This window comes from Acanthisitta chloris, unplaced genomic scaffold (assembly GCF_000695815.1).
Source record: "Acanthisitta chloris isolate BGI_N310 unplaced genomic scaffold, ASM69581v1 scaffold14978, whole genome shotgun sequence".
Classification (NCBI taxonomy): domain Eukaryota; kingdom Metazoa; phylum Chordata; class Aves; order Passeriformes; family Acanthisittidae; genus Acanthisitta; species Acanthisitta chloris.
In genome coordinates, this window is record NW_008687728.1 from 28,796 (window position 1) to 45,344 (window position 16,549).

At 36.3% G+C, this 16,549-nt stretch overlaps 1 protein-coding gene across 2 annotated transcripts in view; it reads left to right on the forward strand.

Moving 5' to 3' along the window:
• Positions 1-16,549, forward strand: part of ANKIB1 (ankyrin repeat and IBR domain containing 1) — a 56,127-nt gene that overhangs the window by 17,003 nt on the left and 22,575 nt on the right. For both annotated transcript variants that reach the window (XM_009080732.1, XM_009080733.1), the window contains exons 3-5: positions 5,031-5,213; positions 12,428-12,545; positions 15,639-15,847. In XM_009080732.1, the coding sequence (XP_009078980.1) occupies positions 5,031-5,213; positions 12,428-12,545; positions 15,639-15,847 (510 nt within the window). The remainder of the gene's footprint in view (positions 1-5,030; positions 5,214-12,427; positions 12,546-15,638; positions 15,848-16,549) is intronic.

Here is a 16,549-nt window from a genome sequence, read left to right on the forward strand (position 1 = left end):
TTCTTTAGTGTGATTTTTACATTTACCTTTCTCAGACTTTGTGCTTTACATATTTTTCACCTGGAGACAACTTCAGCTTCTTATTTCCTGTACAATTATGTCCTGTTGTTCTACCATCACAGATTCTTCTGATGTTTCTAGAATTTTTTTCCACACCTTTATTTAGTATCACTTTCTGAAAGCAGGCAGTCGATTATTTGTCTTTTTACTGCTTCTGCAAGTGTGATGAATCGCAGTATATTTTGGGAATTGTTAATGAGTTGTTCTTTGATGGTAACATTTTGAATTAGGTCTTATAGACTACTCTGGACAAAGTCAGGAGTTGCTTCTCCTCTCATGTTTTTGCTGTCTGTTTTGTCTATTATTCAGTCACCTATGTAGTCTGAAATTTTAACTTAAGCATCATGTATTAGCTTACATATTATCTTAACATACCTGGGAGACGCAGTGAGTGAAGTTCAGTTGTGGTTTCTGTACTTGTAGCATTTCTGTTCTTGGTCAGCAGGTCACCTTTATTGTTACAGCTTTGGCTATGTGGTCACCCAAGTGCTTTTTTGTTTATAAGTCCAGAATTGTATTCCATTGGGATTCTTTGGTATTTTTGGATAGAGTTAGTTTATTTATTTATGAGATTGTTTGGGGGGTTTTATATTAAAAAAGGTACATAGCACCACACTTCCAATACTGCGAACTTCTCTATGATTCTCACATATACCATGTTCTGTGCTATTACTTTGACAGTGGTTGGATTCTGTCAAGTTTTCAGATATTGTGTGAAAATTCTCATTTAAATGTTGTCATTTTCATTCCCCAGCCTCAGCTTGTGCACCTTCTTGAACTGAGTATTCTTATTTACATTCTGTTTTTTCATTAGTCCCCTCTTCAAAAGCTCAGATAGTGTCTTTTAATTTCCAATAGCCAATGCTTATTTCATTCTTAGTTTTCTGACCTTCTAATGAATGGAAACTCATCTTCCTTATGTCGTTTTCTATGCTATTATTTAAGCCTTTATCTCTCTGGTCCTCTGCTTAGTACTGAGAGGAGTTAAGAGGAGGCTGCTGTTAGACGCAGATACTTAATCTCCAGTAACGTAGCCTGAATCTTGCCCCTGGATCTCTCTTCTGTGCCCTGTGTTGTTACAGCTCTGCAAGCTCCACACTTGCAGTTTGTCTTCAATATGTCCTTAGAAATTGTTTACACACTTACTGATTTGCACCAGGGAGGCAAGTCACCATGCAGTCTTTGCTAACTGAATTATACTCATACCCAGATACTTATATATGTGGTAACCAAATGACATGCAGGTATTGCTTGGCTCTTCCTGTCATCTAGATTAAATCCTTCTTTATTTGTATGGTCATGTGATTGATTTAGTGCCTCCTTTGCTGCAATTGATTTATGAACAAATATCAGGCTCTCTCCTAGGTCTGTTTTTATTTTGATCTGCTTTTATTTTGATTGTCAACTCTTAATTCTTTTGGAGTTGACAAAGAAACAAAAATATTAATTGCTATGGACTGTGTAAGTTTCTCTTGTTCCCTCCTTTTAGTGCCACTTACTTGATCCAGCTGCCTGATAAATTCTGGCTATAGGCATTTTCAGTCACAGCTGTTCTATCTGTCCTTGCCCAAGACAATAACATTGTACATTAGAGGACAAATGTGCATATCATAACAGAAAATGGGAAATACCCGCATTTAGTGACCTCTTTGAGCAAAGTTGATGAAAAACACATAAGACAATTTGACATGAGAAAGGTTGCTTCTGGTAGAGAAGTGGTAAACAGAAGAAAACTTTAGTAGCGAGTTTCCAACATATTTCAGTTTTTGGTATTTACAAACTTAGACTTCAGATTTACAAGGTATATTAGCAAGGAGTCTTCTGCCTCATTCTGCCTTCATGCCTCCAAATGGGGCTATAGAGTGGTGTTAGAGGTAGACACAACTGTTCAAAAGTTTCAGTTTCGAGACCATGAAGCAAATGGGCATACGCAGTAAGATCCAGGCAGACTGTAATGTCAGAAGGAATCACAGTCGCTGCAGAGTGAATTGTGGTTCTGGAGCTGGACTGCAGCTTTTAACTGCAGACTGTAATATCAATTTGGTTTAAACTCATCATGAAAGTTCATGGTTTGTGCTTCTTCACAAATTATTGTTCTATTTCTCAGCGCCTGTAATGTGATTCATTAGGTGAATCCAGCTACTAGGCAGCTAGTTCACCATTTGATAATATAAACTGGGTTATGTTATCATGACAATATGTACTGTAATTGACTAAACCATTTCTGACTCTAATTTGCTTTCATTTTGTCTTTGAAGAAAAAATTGCAGCCTGATCCACACAGATTACTGTTTGTCAGAGTTTGGACATGGTTGTGTAGACTAACTGGTTATGGTTTGTATATTAGAAATGTAGTGTACAACCCCAAGTTCAAATTTTACTATGTGCCCCCAGCCATGGGGTAGAAGACCTTGGATTGTATAAGATCAGTATCTGGGATATCTGAAGTCCTCCTGTCTGTAGTCCTCCTAACTCCTTCAAAGAGAACAGGTTTATGAGCGGGAATGGTTTTATGAGCAGGAACACTACACACCTTGACCAAGCCCAAAACAGAGATGGGTGAAGGAATTTTACAATAATCTCTTTGTTCCTGGAAGTATTTGAGGATTAAGAGTCTTAACAAAATGAGATAAAAAACTGAATTGCCTAATCCTCAAGTCATCCTCCCTCTATGCATTAAACTGAAGATTACTTAGAACCGCAGGAGCACGTTTTGACCACTTTTTGTGGTGGTTAATCTCACTCCAGAGCCACATTCCTCCTTCACTGTCTCCTTCATTTTCCATAACTTTTCAGGAAACCCCCAGTCTTGTATCTTCCCCTATCCCCACTACACTCAAATAAGAAAAGGAAAACCCAAATATAGATTCTTGTGGGTGAACCACATACTAGTTGATTTGTTCAGAGTTGATTTGCTACTCAAATGTGCAGTCTTGGTACTACTCCATTCACATGTGTTAGATTTCTCCTCTGAGCAGAACAGCTGTGTGGAACCTGTTGCCAAAGATAGCTGGGCAAAGTTAATGTGCGTACCTCAAAATACCAAACAGAGCAAAGTAGCTTTCATGCAAAATAGATTTGATTTCATGTGGATACATTACACTTGATCACAGTATATTTGGTATATTAAGTGGTATTTTTGCAATGGTTTAAATTACTTATGTGATTGTGTAGATTATTAATCTCAATTACTTAAGAGACAAAAGCATTTTAAATGGTGCTTCTAGAGAAATATGGCAGTGTCATTAAAAACTTGTGGATTTGCATATTCCTGATCTTTCAGGTTAGAGTTTGAGCTGCATAGGTCTATGGAGTGTTCTTTCAAGTGTATTGATTATTTTTCTTCCTCAGAAGGTGTCCTAGTTGCCTCAGTTAAATTTGTGTTGGACAGACAGAATGTAATATTCAAGTTAACAAAGTTTTGGCAATGTTAAAGAGTTTGGATAGAACAAAGGTTACTGTGGGCTGGGGATCTTGGTAATTGTCCCAGCATTGTCTTTGTTTCTGCCTCATACTCTGCTTATGAAGATAAAATCCTTAATGACACTAACAACGTCTCAGCTAAATCTTGTTGTTGCACTGGTTTGTGGCATTTTTGGGTTTGCATTTCTCTTTGTTTTGGAGAATGTGGGAAAAGTTTAGAGAATCTACAAGAATGATTCCAAGTGTGTAAAATCATGACCTAAAAGGTTTATGTGGAGAACAGATCATTTGGGGGAAATTTGGGAGGTTTTAGAAATATAAAAATTAGAAGCTGAGTTTTGAAATATCCTGGATAGTATTGCTGCTGACATCATGATCTGAAGACATGATAATGTTTATAGGTTTTATTTAGAAATCAGTTGAATCATTTTAGTAGTGAATTATTGTCCTGGGTGCTCTATGATCAGAAGTTTAGCACATGATATAAAAGTGTCATAATAAATCAGAAAAATGGTCCACATTGGCCTTTAAAATCTGTGTCATCTGTTGTCCTTGCTTATATCAGTTTACAGCAGGAGACAAGGTTGGCAAATTAATGAGAGCAGCACAATTAGTGTTAGCTAGAGATTGCATTTCTGGTTACTAGCAAGAGACAAGGTTGGTGAAGTGTAAATGGCACAATACTAGACTGTTTTAGAATTATTAGATTTAGCATTATTTCATTTCACTTTTCTCATGTCCTCAAAAATAATGTAGATGTACCAGTAGTATTTTGTGCTCTCTGTGAGTTGGTACCCTGCCATCCTTCCTGCCCAAGGAATCTCCCATTTTTTGTCACTAGCAGCGTACCAGTGCTGGGAGGAATGGTGGAGTTATAGCCATATATAAAGAGTATTTAAAGGTGTTTCTAGCTGCATCTTGTCAGGTGCTTGAGGACCTCAGGCCCCTCATTTCCATGGAGCACTGACCATACCAGAGCAGAATTTCAGTCTCTAAAAGCTAACAGAGACATGTTGTACAGCATTGCCTTATAACGTATTTCTGAGATTTCCTGACTCTGTGGATTACGATGTATATAGGTTTAATTATGTATGATTAAAGGTGTTTCTAGCTGCATCTTGTCAGGTGCTTGAGGACCTCAGGCCCCTCATTTCCATGGAGCACTGACCATACCAGAGCAGAATTTCAGTCTCTAAAAGCTAACAGAGACATGTTGTACAGCATTGCCTTATAACGTATTTCTGAGATTTCCTGACTCTGTGGATTACGATGTATATAGGTTTAATTATGTATGAAATAAAGCAGTTGAGATTTCCTGACTCTGTGGAATTATGATGTATATAGGTTTAATTATGTATGAAATCAAGCAGTAATTTATTTAATAACAACAGAGAATCTGTGTTTTCCAAAGACCATTACTTTTATATTCATCTTTCTGTTTGCCAAGTTCATATTTTTTGTTCTCTTCTTAACTGACATGCCTTTGCTTCAGGGTATTATTAGACTTGCTAATTAATAACTGTTTACTTTGTCATTTTACTTTTCAGCTTCTAGTAAAACATGGTGGAGATTTGTTTGCAGAAAATGAAAATAAAGATACCCCATGTGACTGTGCAGAGAAACAGCACCACAAAGAGCTGGCTCTTAACCTGGAATCTCGAATGGTATTTTCACGTGATCCTGAAGCTGAGAGCATTGAAGCTGAGTATGCTGCTTTAGACAAAAAAGAGGTCAGAGGATACTTTAAATTCGGGATATTTTACACATTTATATTTGTAGCAGTTGCATTGTTACAAAAGTCTGAAAATATTTGTAAACTACTTGATTTCAACACAGCTCTTTATAACTTCCAAATTAAGCTCAGAGAACATAACAAATACATTGTCAAAATTAAAGAGAAGTTTTATTCATATACATGTACATTATGTGGACTGTCTTCAAAGTGTTGCAGGCTGTGAGGCTGGAAGAGATGCAGTGAGCACAATAAGCTGAGAAACAGTTTTTCTAAACCAAACTTTTTGAATATTTTTTTTTATTTCTTAAGATGCCTTTTTGTCTCAAAAATAAGAGCAGGAGAATTCTGAAAAGGAGAAAATCTGTGAGATTGAATAGGGAAAATGTTCTGGTGGATCTTCCTAGACTGAGACTGGGTTGAATGTTACCAAAAAACAAGTGGCTAGTGCAGGACTTCAAAACAGTGCATTGACTTTCTTGTATTATCACATGATGCCTGAAGCTCCTGCATACCAGAACTTGTATGACAAACAGGTAATAACAGGTGGTGTTATTTCCAAGTCAGTCTTCGAAAGAGAGAGACAACTCACTGACACAAATTTGCTTGAATTCTCTTATGCCTTGCAGATGACTGTGATTCAACCAGGATAATTCGACCAAAAAGATTCTGAGTTCCCTCCTCATCTGTGATCAGATTTTAATTAACTAAATTTCTAAATAAGAATACCTAGATAAATTACATGATTCAGTAAATATTACAAAGTCATTCTGCTTAAATTAAAGGACAATAGATTTCTCTGTGGCTGCTCCTTTCAAAAATAGCATGGCCAGGCCTTTTACTATCTTAGTCCACTTAGGACCTAATGATGCTTAAAAGGAAATTCATTTAGATTTCGATGTGTGTAGGGTTAAATCACATCAAATGCCATGCGTGGTCATTTTTATTTGAAACTAAGAAGTCTTTGTACTGTTCAGGTAATTTTTTGACTCATTGTCTTGGATAAAGTTAAACATAAACAAGCTTATCAGATTGTTTATACCTGGATGAGAGGTGTTGAGATGAAGTTTAATACACTTGAATTGTACACTGAAATAGCAAACCTAATTAGCTTTAGTTTCTCTGAATATTCCTATATAGAGACACCCAAAGTGTTGTAAGAAGGTAGTTTGAAATTATATTTTTTGTCTTGGCAGAAACACTTTAAAAGACCGCAGCAGTTTTCTGCCATGATTGCAGTTCACTCCTCCTTTGGTTATACAAGTAGAACTGCTTGGATGGTTATGTTGTCAACTGGATCATAGCAATGATTTGGCTTAAAAAAAGTTAAAGTTTTAAAGAGTGGTAATTTACAGATTTATTTTTTTTAAGCTGAATATTTTAATCATTGTATTTATACCATGGGTTTGCTGGCATATGCACCAGCACGGCTAAGAGACTAGGGAACTTAGAAATGTGAGTGGGGGAAATCAAGAACCACTTGAACAGGCTTTTTGGCAAGAGAAGGTATTGTCTTGTGACTATTTAAGGTAGAGGCTGAGCAAAGTCAGCTTAAAGATTTGATAGTCACAAGGGAATGTACAGTTGTCCGTCTGACATTCCAGGGCAGTTTTCCCACATGTTCTAAAGATTCACGAGCTGAAGAATGTCAGCTTGGAATTTGGTACACCAATTGGTGATCTTCAGGATTTACACTGAGCAATTCTGCCTTCATGTGCTCCCTGCTGGTTTTCCCCCCCTTTCTCTCTGACTTTTCAGTGGGAAAATTTTAACTTCTTGTGTAACTGTAACAGTGCAAGTGCTGGCCCAAGAGAGATGCCGAGAGCATGTAGCCAGGAAGAGTTAATTTTTCAGTCCTAGCCCTCAGATTGGCCAAAACTGTTTGAATAAAAAACAGCCTTAGAAAAGCTAGCACTGAACTGCAATCCAAATGACTGCATGTCCTTATCCTCCAGGTCTGTGCATGGATGTGTGGGGTGGGCAGTGAATGCTGCACTTACCACTGGCCATGGTGGTGCCTCCTTCTGTTACCTTAATGGGGCATGAAACAGGATCAAAAAACCTTCCCCAGAACACCGATACGCCACCAAACTTACTTCTCAAAGATGATCCTCTATTTTTTTTCTCTCAATTTAATTTTTAATAAATATTAAACGCTGAGGGAGCAAGCTTACAAAAAGCTTGTTTAACATAGTGTTTAGATAGTAGTTGTTCAGTGATGCCCTTCAACATCCTTCCAAAACACAAAATGTTCATTCATGAATAATTAAAAAACTTTGAACACTAAGAAATGCATTTTCAAGGTAACTTCATCTCTTGAATGAAGGTTACAAGAAACGATGAAACATTTGAAAACCAGGAACAGGATTTATTCCCAGGCAAAACAGCCAAATGGGTTTAACTCCAGTGTCTGTGATATGCACAGTAGTATCTGGAATGATAGTACCCAGTAGCTCCAGTTCCAGACCTGAAGTGTTTACAGGAGATCACAATCTTTTTCTTTTTATACAGAGCAGAAGATTTTTGTAGTGCTCTGTGTAGTGTTACTAATTTAAGTGTATGTATTCAAAGTAATAACAAAGCTTTGTTTCTGATGTTGGGAACCAGTTTGTGTTGTTCTTCACATTGAAATATTACCAAGGAATTATGTCAGAGCTCATGTTTAGAATTGAATAACTTGCCATAGTGAAAAAAATACTTTGCATATACCTTTCTTTGATTACTGAGGATCTCAAGCCATCAGGAAATATGTATTGCTGAGTAGACCCACATTTCCAGAGCAGCTCTGTTTGCTCCTTCCACAAGGGTTTCTGAAGAAAATCCGTTTCTGTCATACAGTTACTCAGCCTTTTAAAATCACATTTGACCGCAGTGCTTCCTGAAGCATGTTTTTAAAGCAACATTTCTATTTTACTTTGGGTTTAGTATGCCTCAAACATTTTTAGGGATCAAGTTTTACACTGCAGTTAAAAGATGGGTACCAAACAGGCTGTAACAGTTTTAAAACACATGAACATGGTTGTTAATTGTTTCCACAAAATGCAGTTTGGAAGGAAAACAATAATGTACCAACTCACACATAATCTGTATCTCCCTACATAAAATGGAATGCTAAATATTTTAAGAATGGAGTATAAAGTGTGACTTTTAACACTCTAGTTAGATGTAGCAAAAGAAGATCCATGTATGCTGTGTGAGCAGTGAAAAGGGCATTAGAAAATAAGTCAGGAGAGTATTTTGGATGATGTTCTTTGTTATGATTTTTTTCTCTTATTTTGATGATGAACAGTCTCCACAAAACAAATATCTCTTTTATATAAAATCTAAGTTTATCTTTTAAATCTAACTGAAGATACACTAAATAATATAATGGTAAATGATTATTTTTTAACTGCTTTTATAGATTTTGGTTGTTTTATTTGCATAGTCTTTAAAAGTGCTGTTTACTCTAGTGTGGGAGCTTATTTGTCTTGGTGATGTATCCCTGGAAGATAACAGGGACCTTCCTTGAAATCACATCATGCAATGTTGTAAAGTTACATAAGAAACACCTGGGAATGAGCAGCACTTCAGATCATCCAGAACAGATTTGGCTCTCAGTCAGACTCAGTAAATACATTGTGCAGTATGTAATTTCTTTGTTCATTTTACATATCTGCCACTGAATACTGTAGAAATGCAACTGCTAGTAAGTGCATCACAGATTTATTGAATGTATAATAATTGGAATGGTTTTCTTCAGTTCCAGAATTGATGTAATAATAAATATAAATGTAATGCAAATACCATAAATACAAAAGGTTATCTAAAGTGACTAAAACTTTTTTATCTCTACAGACAGAGAATGATTTATTAAGTGAAAGAAGGGGACAACAGTACATAAAATATATGTACACTTATGTGCATACAGTGCATATAATTATACTTAAATGAGTTAAATGGAGTATAAATAATTTGTTAAATATATGACTCCATTAGCATAGAACTCCATCCACCCATAAAGGAGGATATTTGCATGAAGTGTTTTGACATCATTTAATTATACAGTCATCACTGTAGCAAAGAGTTACTTTGCCCCTGTCTATTTGAATGGTAAATTAAAAGAGAAAAAATAATAACAGGTCAAAATGAACTGTTAAAATAATCAGCTTATGTACTAAAAGTACTTGCAGGAGAAAAAAGATTGTATCATTTATTATATCTAAATATTAGTGGTAAAATCTTGAGAAGAAAATAGTTAAAAAGAAGGTCTCTTGAGAGTACAAAAGTGTTGAAATCTGCAGCGAGCTCAACAGTGCATTAAAGTAGTAACTCAAATAGTATATTCCCAAATCATTATACAGTTAAATGATGCTAATATTGAGCAATGTTTTTATCACAGCAAATGTCAATAGAGCTCCTCCATAAATGAGCATTAATGGAGGTCTCTGAGCATTGTAAGCTGTAATCAAAATCCTTTACAGCACATGTCATTGCAGCAATAAATCATCAATGCTTGAAGTAGCTAAATCAAACCTCTATGATATTACATAATGGATGTACATTCTTCTAACTAAAGACTGTAACTTCACAAGTCTTGTAGAGACTATGTCTTGTGCACATTAGCGTTGTTAAGGGTTCCCATTGTATAAAGCCTTCACTCTGGAATTTCCAGATTAAGCTCCTTAATAGTGCCAGCCTAAAATTTCTTTTCTTTCAGCTTCTTCTGTGGGCTCATATATTATTTTATGAAGCAAATGTGTGAAGTTTCAAATACATTCTTAGGAAATATTTCCCTCATTACTTAAAAAGATAAAATTAGAATTCTTAAAAACTGTAGATCCAAAAATCCCTGCTGGGTCATGTGGAATGCTCTAGCTGAGATAACATAATAGTTTGTTACTCAAGGGAGATACTTGCCAGTGTTTGACCTAGAACCAGTTACATATAATTGTGAGCATATCTGCATGTCAGGATAAAATGCTAGGTCCTAAAATATGTATATATGTTGCAGATTTAAAAGAAAAGACATTTCTTTTTATGATATGTAGTCTCCAAGAACCGACTACTGTTGTGCTGACAAAGCCACTCGTTTTACAATTGCACTTGAGAATGCAATTCCAATTCAATCAAAACGATTTACTCTTTGCTTCCATTTTTTCAAGCACATACATTCAGTTCTAGTCATTCAGGCACCCAGTTGTTTGTATCCCTGTCTCTCTGAAATGTTTTTATAAATGATCTCCTCTGTAAGAAATTAAGGTCAGTCAAATTCCAGCACGCTATGAGTCAAGTGGCATGGATTTATTTCAGTGCAATCCATTAACGTTCAGATTGTCCTTTAGTGAGTCATGCATGATCAGCAATGGAAGGACATACAGGAACTCCCTGAACTTGGGCAATCAAGATAAAGGTCAGGACACTCACAGTTCATTTCTCTGCTGCTTTGCTTGCTGTCTCAAAAAGGACAAAGACCCAGCGCAGAGCCACGGCACCTAGGATTGAGAAGTACCTGTTTACTGGTTAGCTAACAGGGGATGTCCTTGGGGCAGTCAGTTATGGTTTTAGATGCGTTTTATGGAGCTTGTTATGATATCTAGACTATAGGAAGCAAGTCATATTTTTGGAGTAGGTGTCTCAAACATCCTTTAGAAGCCCAGGGTATCCATTCTCCCCATCTTCTGCCTTGTGCTTGTTATTCTCAAAGGGTTATGCACGCAGTAGACTTTTACTGAGATTATAAACTTCTGAGGACAAAACCACTCTTCTGCTTTGTGGCTATGTATGCACACATGCCTGTGTGTGCATGTAATCTAGCACTGGAGAGTCCTGGACTATGCCCTACATCAAACAAAATATATAAGTAGTAAATACTGGTGATGCGTGTTCTTAACTGTGGTTATCTATTATTGCTGCTGCTCTGTGTCCTTTCTTCTCCAAACTGGTGAAGACAATTGCCATTTGGTGCCAGGTTCCTAATTAGTCCTGAGCATGTATCATTTTATGTCAAATGCTGTAAATATTTTGTTAGCTATCCTTTATATAAATAAAACCATTGCATGTAAGAATAGTATTTTTTACATACCCTTTCTCCATCTCATCTCTGTACATACCCTCCTGCTTTTTTTTCCTCTTTCTACCTTTTGGCCATTTTCTCTGTGCAGCACTAGCAAATATATTATTTGCTGTCATGTTCTTCCTTTCTTAATTTTAAAAAGGAGTCTGCAAACATATATATGCATCTCTTCTATCATTGTTGGACCTTATTCAGAATCCTAAAATTACTTTTTTTTCCTTCTGATTTGACCTTTTTTTAATGCTATAATAAGGGGATGGAGCTCCAGACCAGGAAGGCAGCTGGATGCTCTACTGTGACTGTTTAGGGCTATGAAAGTTCATGATTATTGCTCAAAAATAATGTTGACATCTTCATGTACAATGAATCTCCAACCCTGGAGATATTCAAAAGCCATCTGGACATGGTCCTGGGCACTGGCTCTAGGTGACTCTGCTTGAGCAGGAAGATTGGACCAAGTGACACCCACAGGTCCCTTCCAACCTCAACCCCTCTGTGCTTCTGTGAATTGCAAGTCTCATAGTTCCTATTCATGACTGACTTCTTCACTTCTGTGAGGTGGGATATTGCCTCAAAAGACCTATACCTTACTCTGTTCTGATCCTTGTTATCTATTGCCTCAATGCATCCTTCTCCAGATCGATTCAAAGTTAACGGGTCTCAATTAGTGTATAAAGTTAGTGTCAGAGAATCTGTATGCAACGTATGTTAACTTGTCCTTTCTCTTGCTCTCCCCTAAATACTTAGTTCAAATCTAGTCATGCATTCTCATACCCATGCCACAATATCGGAGGTTTAATCACTGAATCAAAATTCAGTGGGTTCTGTGAAAACACAGCTTTTTTTGAGATAGAATCAATCAGTGTTAGGTTAGTTTATCCTTTGAGCATAGCCTCCAGCTGAAATGGAGAACTTTAGAGATAGTGCTTTTAGATTTTGAAATGTACAAAGATCATACTGTAAATATTGCAAAATGACAGTATTTCCATATAGCTTTGCATGGTCATTAGTGTGCACAGTGAATAAATTTTGTCACATACTATTCACAGTTGAGCTGGTGATCAGTAACAGTGCTTTGAATGCTTTCATTTTAATACTGCATTAGAGACTAACTGGAAAATGCTAGACATAAATTGTCTTTCTTCTTCTTCTTAAAGCCATATGAGGGACTAAGACTTCAAGACTTGCGAAGGCTTAAGGATATGCTGATTGTGGAGTCTGCTGACATGCTCCAAGCCCCACTCTTTACTGCAGAAGCTCTTCTTCGGGCACATGGTAATCCAAAACCTTAAAGACTGAAGAAACTGTTTTCAGCAAAATCAAAATTGCAGTTGTATGTTGCCTTTTATTTCCAAGTAGAAGAGAAGTAATGATTAATCAAATACCAGGAAACAGACCACACAGTACTTCAGAAAGAAGTACAGCTGCAGTATGTCAACAAGCACTGAAGCAGACAGGGAAGCTGATAGGAATGTGATTCAAACTAGGTATTATAATAGAAGACATGTTGACTTTAGCAGTGTGGAGAAACAGAGCTGTCCCACTTTGGTGAGAGACACAGAAGTAAAACTTCCATGGTTTTATTTGTCAAAACAGTCAAATTCATGAAACTTATTTTTGTCAGACCATTAGTTTTCTGCCACTTTATATTTCTGTATAAAACTGGATCATTTTCTTTTTTTTTTCTCAGTTTAAGCAGTCTGACCATTGTAGTAAATGCTTGGAAATTGCCTTGGGGTTTAAATCATATGAGTGTAAGATTTTTATAGTTACTCTTTTCATACGGGGTATACTTGTCCATGTGCATATCTGTAACTAGTTTAATTTCACTGAAATAAGTCTGTGCTGTTGTGTAATTTAAGCTGGGATAGTCAGAAGGGGTATATGCTGAATTCAGTGGGTTTGCTCCAGACAAAAGCATCTCTGAAACTCAGTGCAAGCTTTAGGCTTTGATTCAGCGATTCCAAACGTACGCTTACTGGAGCATCTGTTACTTTATGCCAAAGGAACTACTCAGCCAGTTAATGGTTGGCATGCTCGGCACCATGTTCCTGGATTAAGCTTTGATACCCTATTATTTTTGTGGGCTCCTTGTGAAAATCAGTGGGAGAAGGAAAAGTGAAATAGCAGGACATTTTAAACCCACAACTTTTGACAAGCCTTCATAAGGAGGTGTGCTACCTGAAACTCATCTCTTACATTATTTTCCATAGCTGGTATTTATATTCCTTTTAACGTTGAATTAAGTCAGCATGAACTTGTGCCAGTCTGATGATATTTAAGGCACAGTCTTTGCATATATGTTTTTTTAATGTTGATTATTCATTCAATTCTTATGTTGTATTTGCAATTTGTGCAATATTTGAATGCTATTTTGTATTCTCAGAATAGTCTCATTAAGGCAAAAAATTATAAATATTTGACTAAGTGAGCAGGCTCCATAACCTGTGCAGATGTTTTGAAGAGGAAAATGATGGCAATACTATTCAAACCCTCAGTACAGTCCACAGTCAGTCCAAAAGCAGTGAGGTTGATGTAAACTATGGAGAAATGTCTGCCAGCATCTAGCAAGCAGGAATTGGAAGTTGAGAAGAAATCAGTCTGTGTTGGAAAGGTCATTCTCCTGATGTTGCCTTAGTGATGTAGCAGTAACTTAATTCAATTGGCTAGTGCACAGAGAGAAGCACAGAGAATTAGCAAGTTGTGAGAAAGTCAACTATTTCGCTTGTAGCAAAATGAAGAACCTCAGATGCCAAATTGTAATGTTTTTTCCATTAAATCTTGAAATTCATAAAAGAATAATGTGAAATCTTAACTTAATTCGCACTTAGTGTATGAAAAGTATGTCTTAAATTCTTGGACAGATCATTCTTATGTACAAAGTTTAATAGTTCACAGACACATGGTATTTAATCCAACAAACTTTGCTTTCTCTTATTGTACAGCTATATCAATTTACTTACACAATCTTTAAGAGTTGAGCTCAGATTTTCATGATTTGAAAAATGCTGATAAAATTCATAATTTTTGAAATGTAAATATGTTCAGGGTCCATACCTTCAAACAAATAAAGTTAAACTAACTCATTGTATGTTTTAGCTTAGGTAAGTAAGGACTTGATCAACAAATCATCTCCAGCTCAAAGGCCTTTTTTTCATTTTAGGAGGGAGCAGTTTTAGTATGATAGCAGTCGTCACTTGGCAAGGGCAACATTTTCACTAAGTTCAGTGCTTAGAGCACCTATCTTTTTTTTTTTCTGGCAGCAATATAGTATAGGAATACTATTTAAGTTTTTTCTTACAATATATACAAGTTAATAAAAGTAAAACATCTTTTGCTTAATAACACTGATGTTCCTGTGGGTGTACCTAACATTAAAGAAACTACAAAAACAAAACAACAGATTTTAAAATGTTTATTTAATGCAATAAGAAAAAACTAAGAAATTTCTCTTTCTTTGTGAAATTCAAGTTCATCTGATCTTTACACAGTGTTGATGGTTTTACATTCAAACCCGTAATAGTAATTTGATAAATTTATATTTAAATGAGGACTTTTAAAGTATTTTTGATAGAAAAATACACTATCCTTAAGATATCTTTAATATTACTCTTAGGAATCAGAAAAGAAAGAATTGATTTAGTTTTAAGATATTAAGACATAATACATTTTGTTTCACTAGTTCTTTTTTGTATGTAAATGCCAAATGTTAATTACAAATAAAAGTGAAGGAGTCACATACTTAATTGTAGAATAAAATGCAGTAAGTATATGTGACATATTCTTAGCAGTCAGGTGGGGATTTTCTCTTTTGTTTCCCCAGAAACACATCACTTATGTGCATATCTAAAGATTGGAAACTCATTAGGTCACAAATAATTTTTTAGTCCAGTTGGATCTTAGTCTTATTCCTTCATTTAATGGCTCCATCCTTTTTTAAAAGAAAAATGCAATAGGTATTGGACAGTTACTTTGTATGTAGAAAAGACAAATATTCAAAATCCTGTGGTGTGAGGGCTGCTGTATTTTTACCTGTCTGTGCAAGTCAGTGCAGTTCTGGTTTCCAGTGGAGTCTCCTACCTATTACAATTGCTGTAAATAAATAGCAAAACTAATTTTAAGACTGATACTGCAGGGAAAGGAGGTACTTGTGATGCAATTACTGACAAAAATACATCGCTTTATGTATTACCTTGAAACGTGCTCTCTTAAAATGTAATGTCTAAAGTTCCATTCACTCACACTTTGTCATGCTTATTTCTACATTTTTTAGCTGAGCGTTTATATATTCTTTAGAGGGTGCAGTTACAGAGTATATTTTAAACACTGTCAGCTGCATAATTTCCTGTATCTCTGTATTTATTGAAGACTGGGACAGGGAGAAGTTACTTGAAGCCTGGATGTCTAACCCGGAGAATTGTTGTCAGCGTTCAGGGGTTCAGATGCCAACTCCCCCTCCGAGCGGGTACAACGCGTGGGACACGCTCCCTTCTCCGCGCACGCCGCGCACTACTCGCTCCTCTGTCACTTCCCCTGATGAAATCAGCCCCTCCCCAGGAGACATGGAGACAGCTGTGGTAAGTTTATAAATAGACCTGAAACTAGCAGGGCGAAAGAGCTGACTGCTAAACATAGTGCACCTACGTGTGGACGGGAGAGCTGCGTCGTCCTCTGACTCCGAAAATACGTCGGTAGAGATGTAAAGTGTTTCTTTTTCCAGAAGTGGTGAACAGAGAAGTTGACACCTCAGACATTCTGTATGATAAAACAGTTGAGCATCTGGCTAATATGAAGCATTCTGTTTTCACCTTGGTCGTCACTCAGAATCATTTTAGCCTTCTACAGTCACATCAGTGCTCTTGGCTCTTTTGAACTTCTCATCTCATCCTTATCAAGATGTTCGCTTTCATTGTATCCATTTCCCTGAATGTACTCAGTTCTGTGAACCCTTCCTTTTGAAAATTTTTTCTTTAGAAAACAGAATTCTCTTTGTCTGCACTTTGAAATGTCAGCCCACTAGTGTACTGTAAGCTTATAATTACTTTTACTATGTGTGGGCTGCTTCAAGCAGTTTACAAGGCTATTGCAAATTTGAAATATGAAAGTGCCTTTCATTAAAATCAGTGTGGTTCTTTTGGAAGACAGAGTTCTCTTTTTAATAATCTGCAGCTGCAGCATTATAAAACTTTTGCTCCATGACCTAAGCATTTTTCTAGAATATTATGTGGAGTCTTGCAAATGGATCATCCCTAGATCTCATATTAAAATTAAGATTTTGC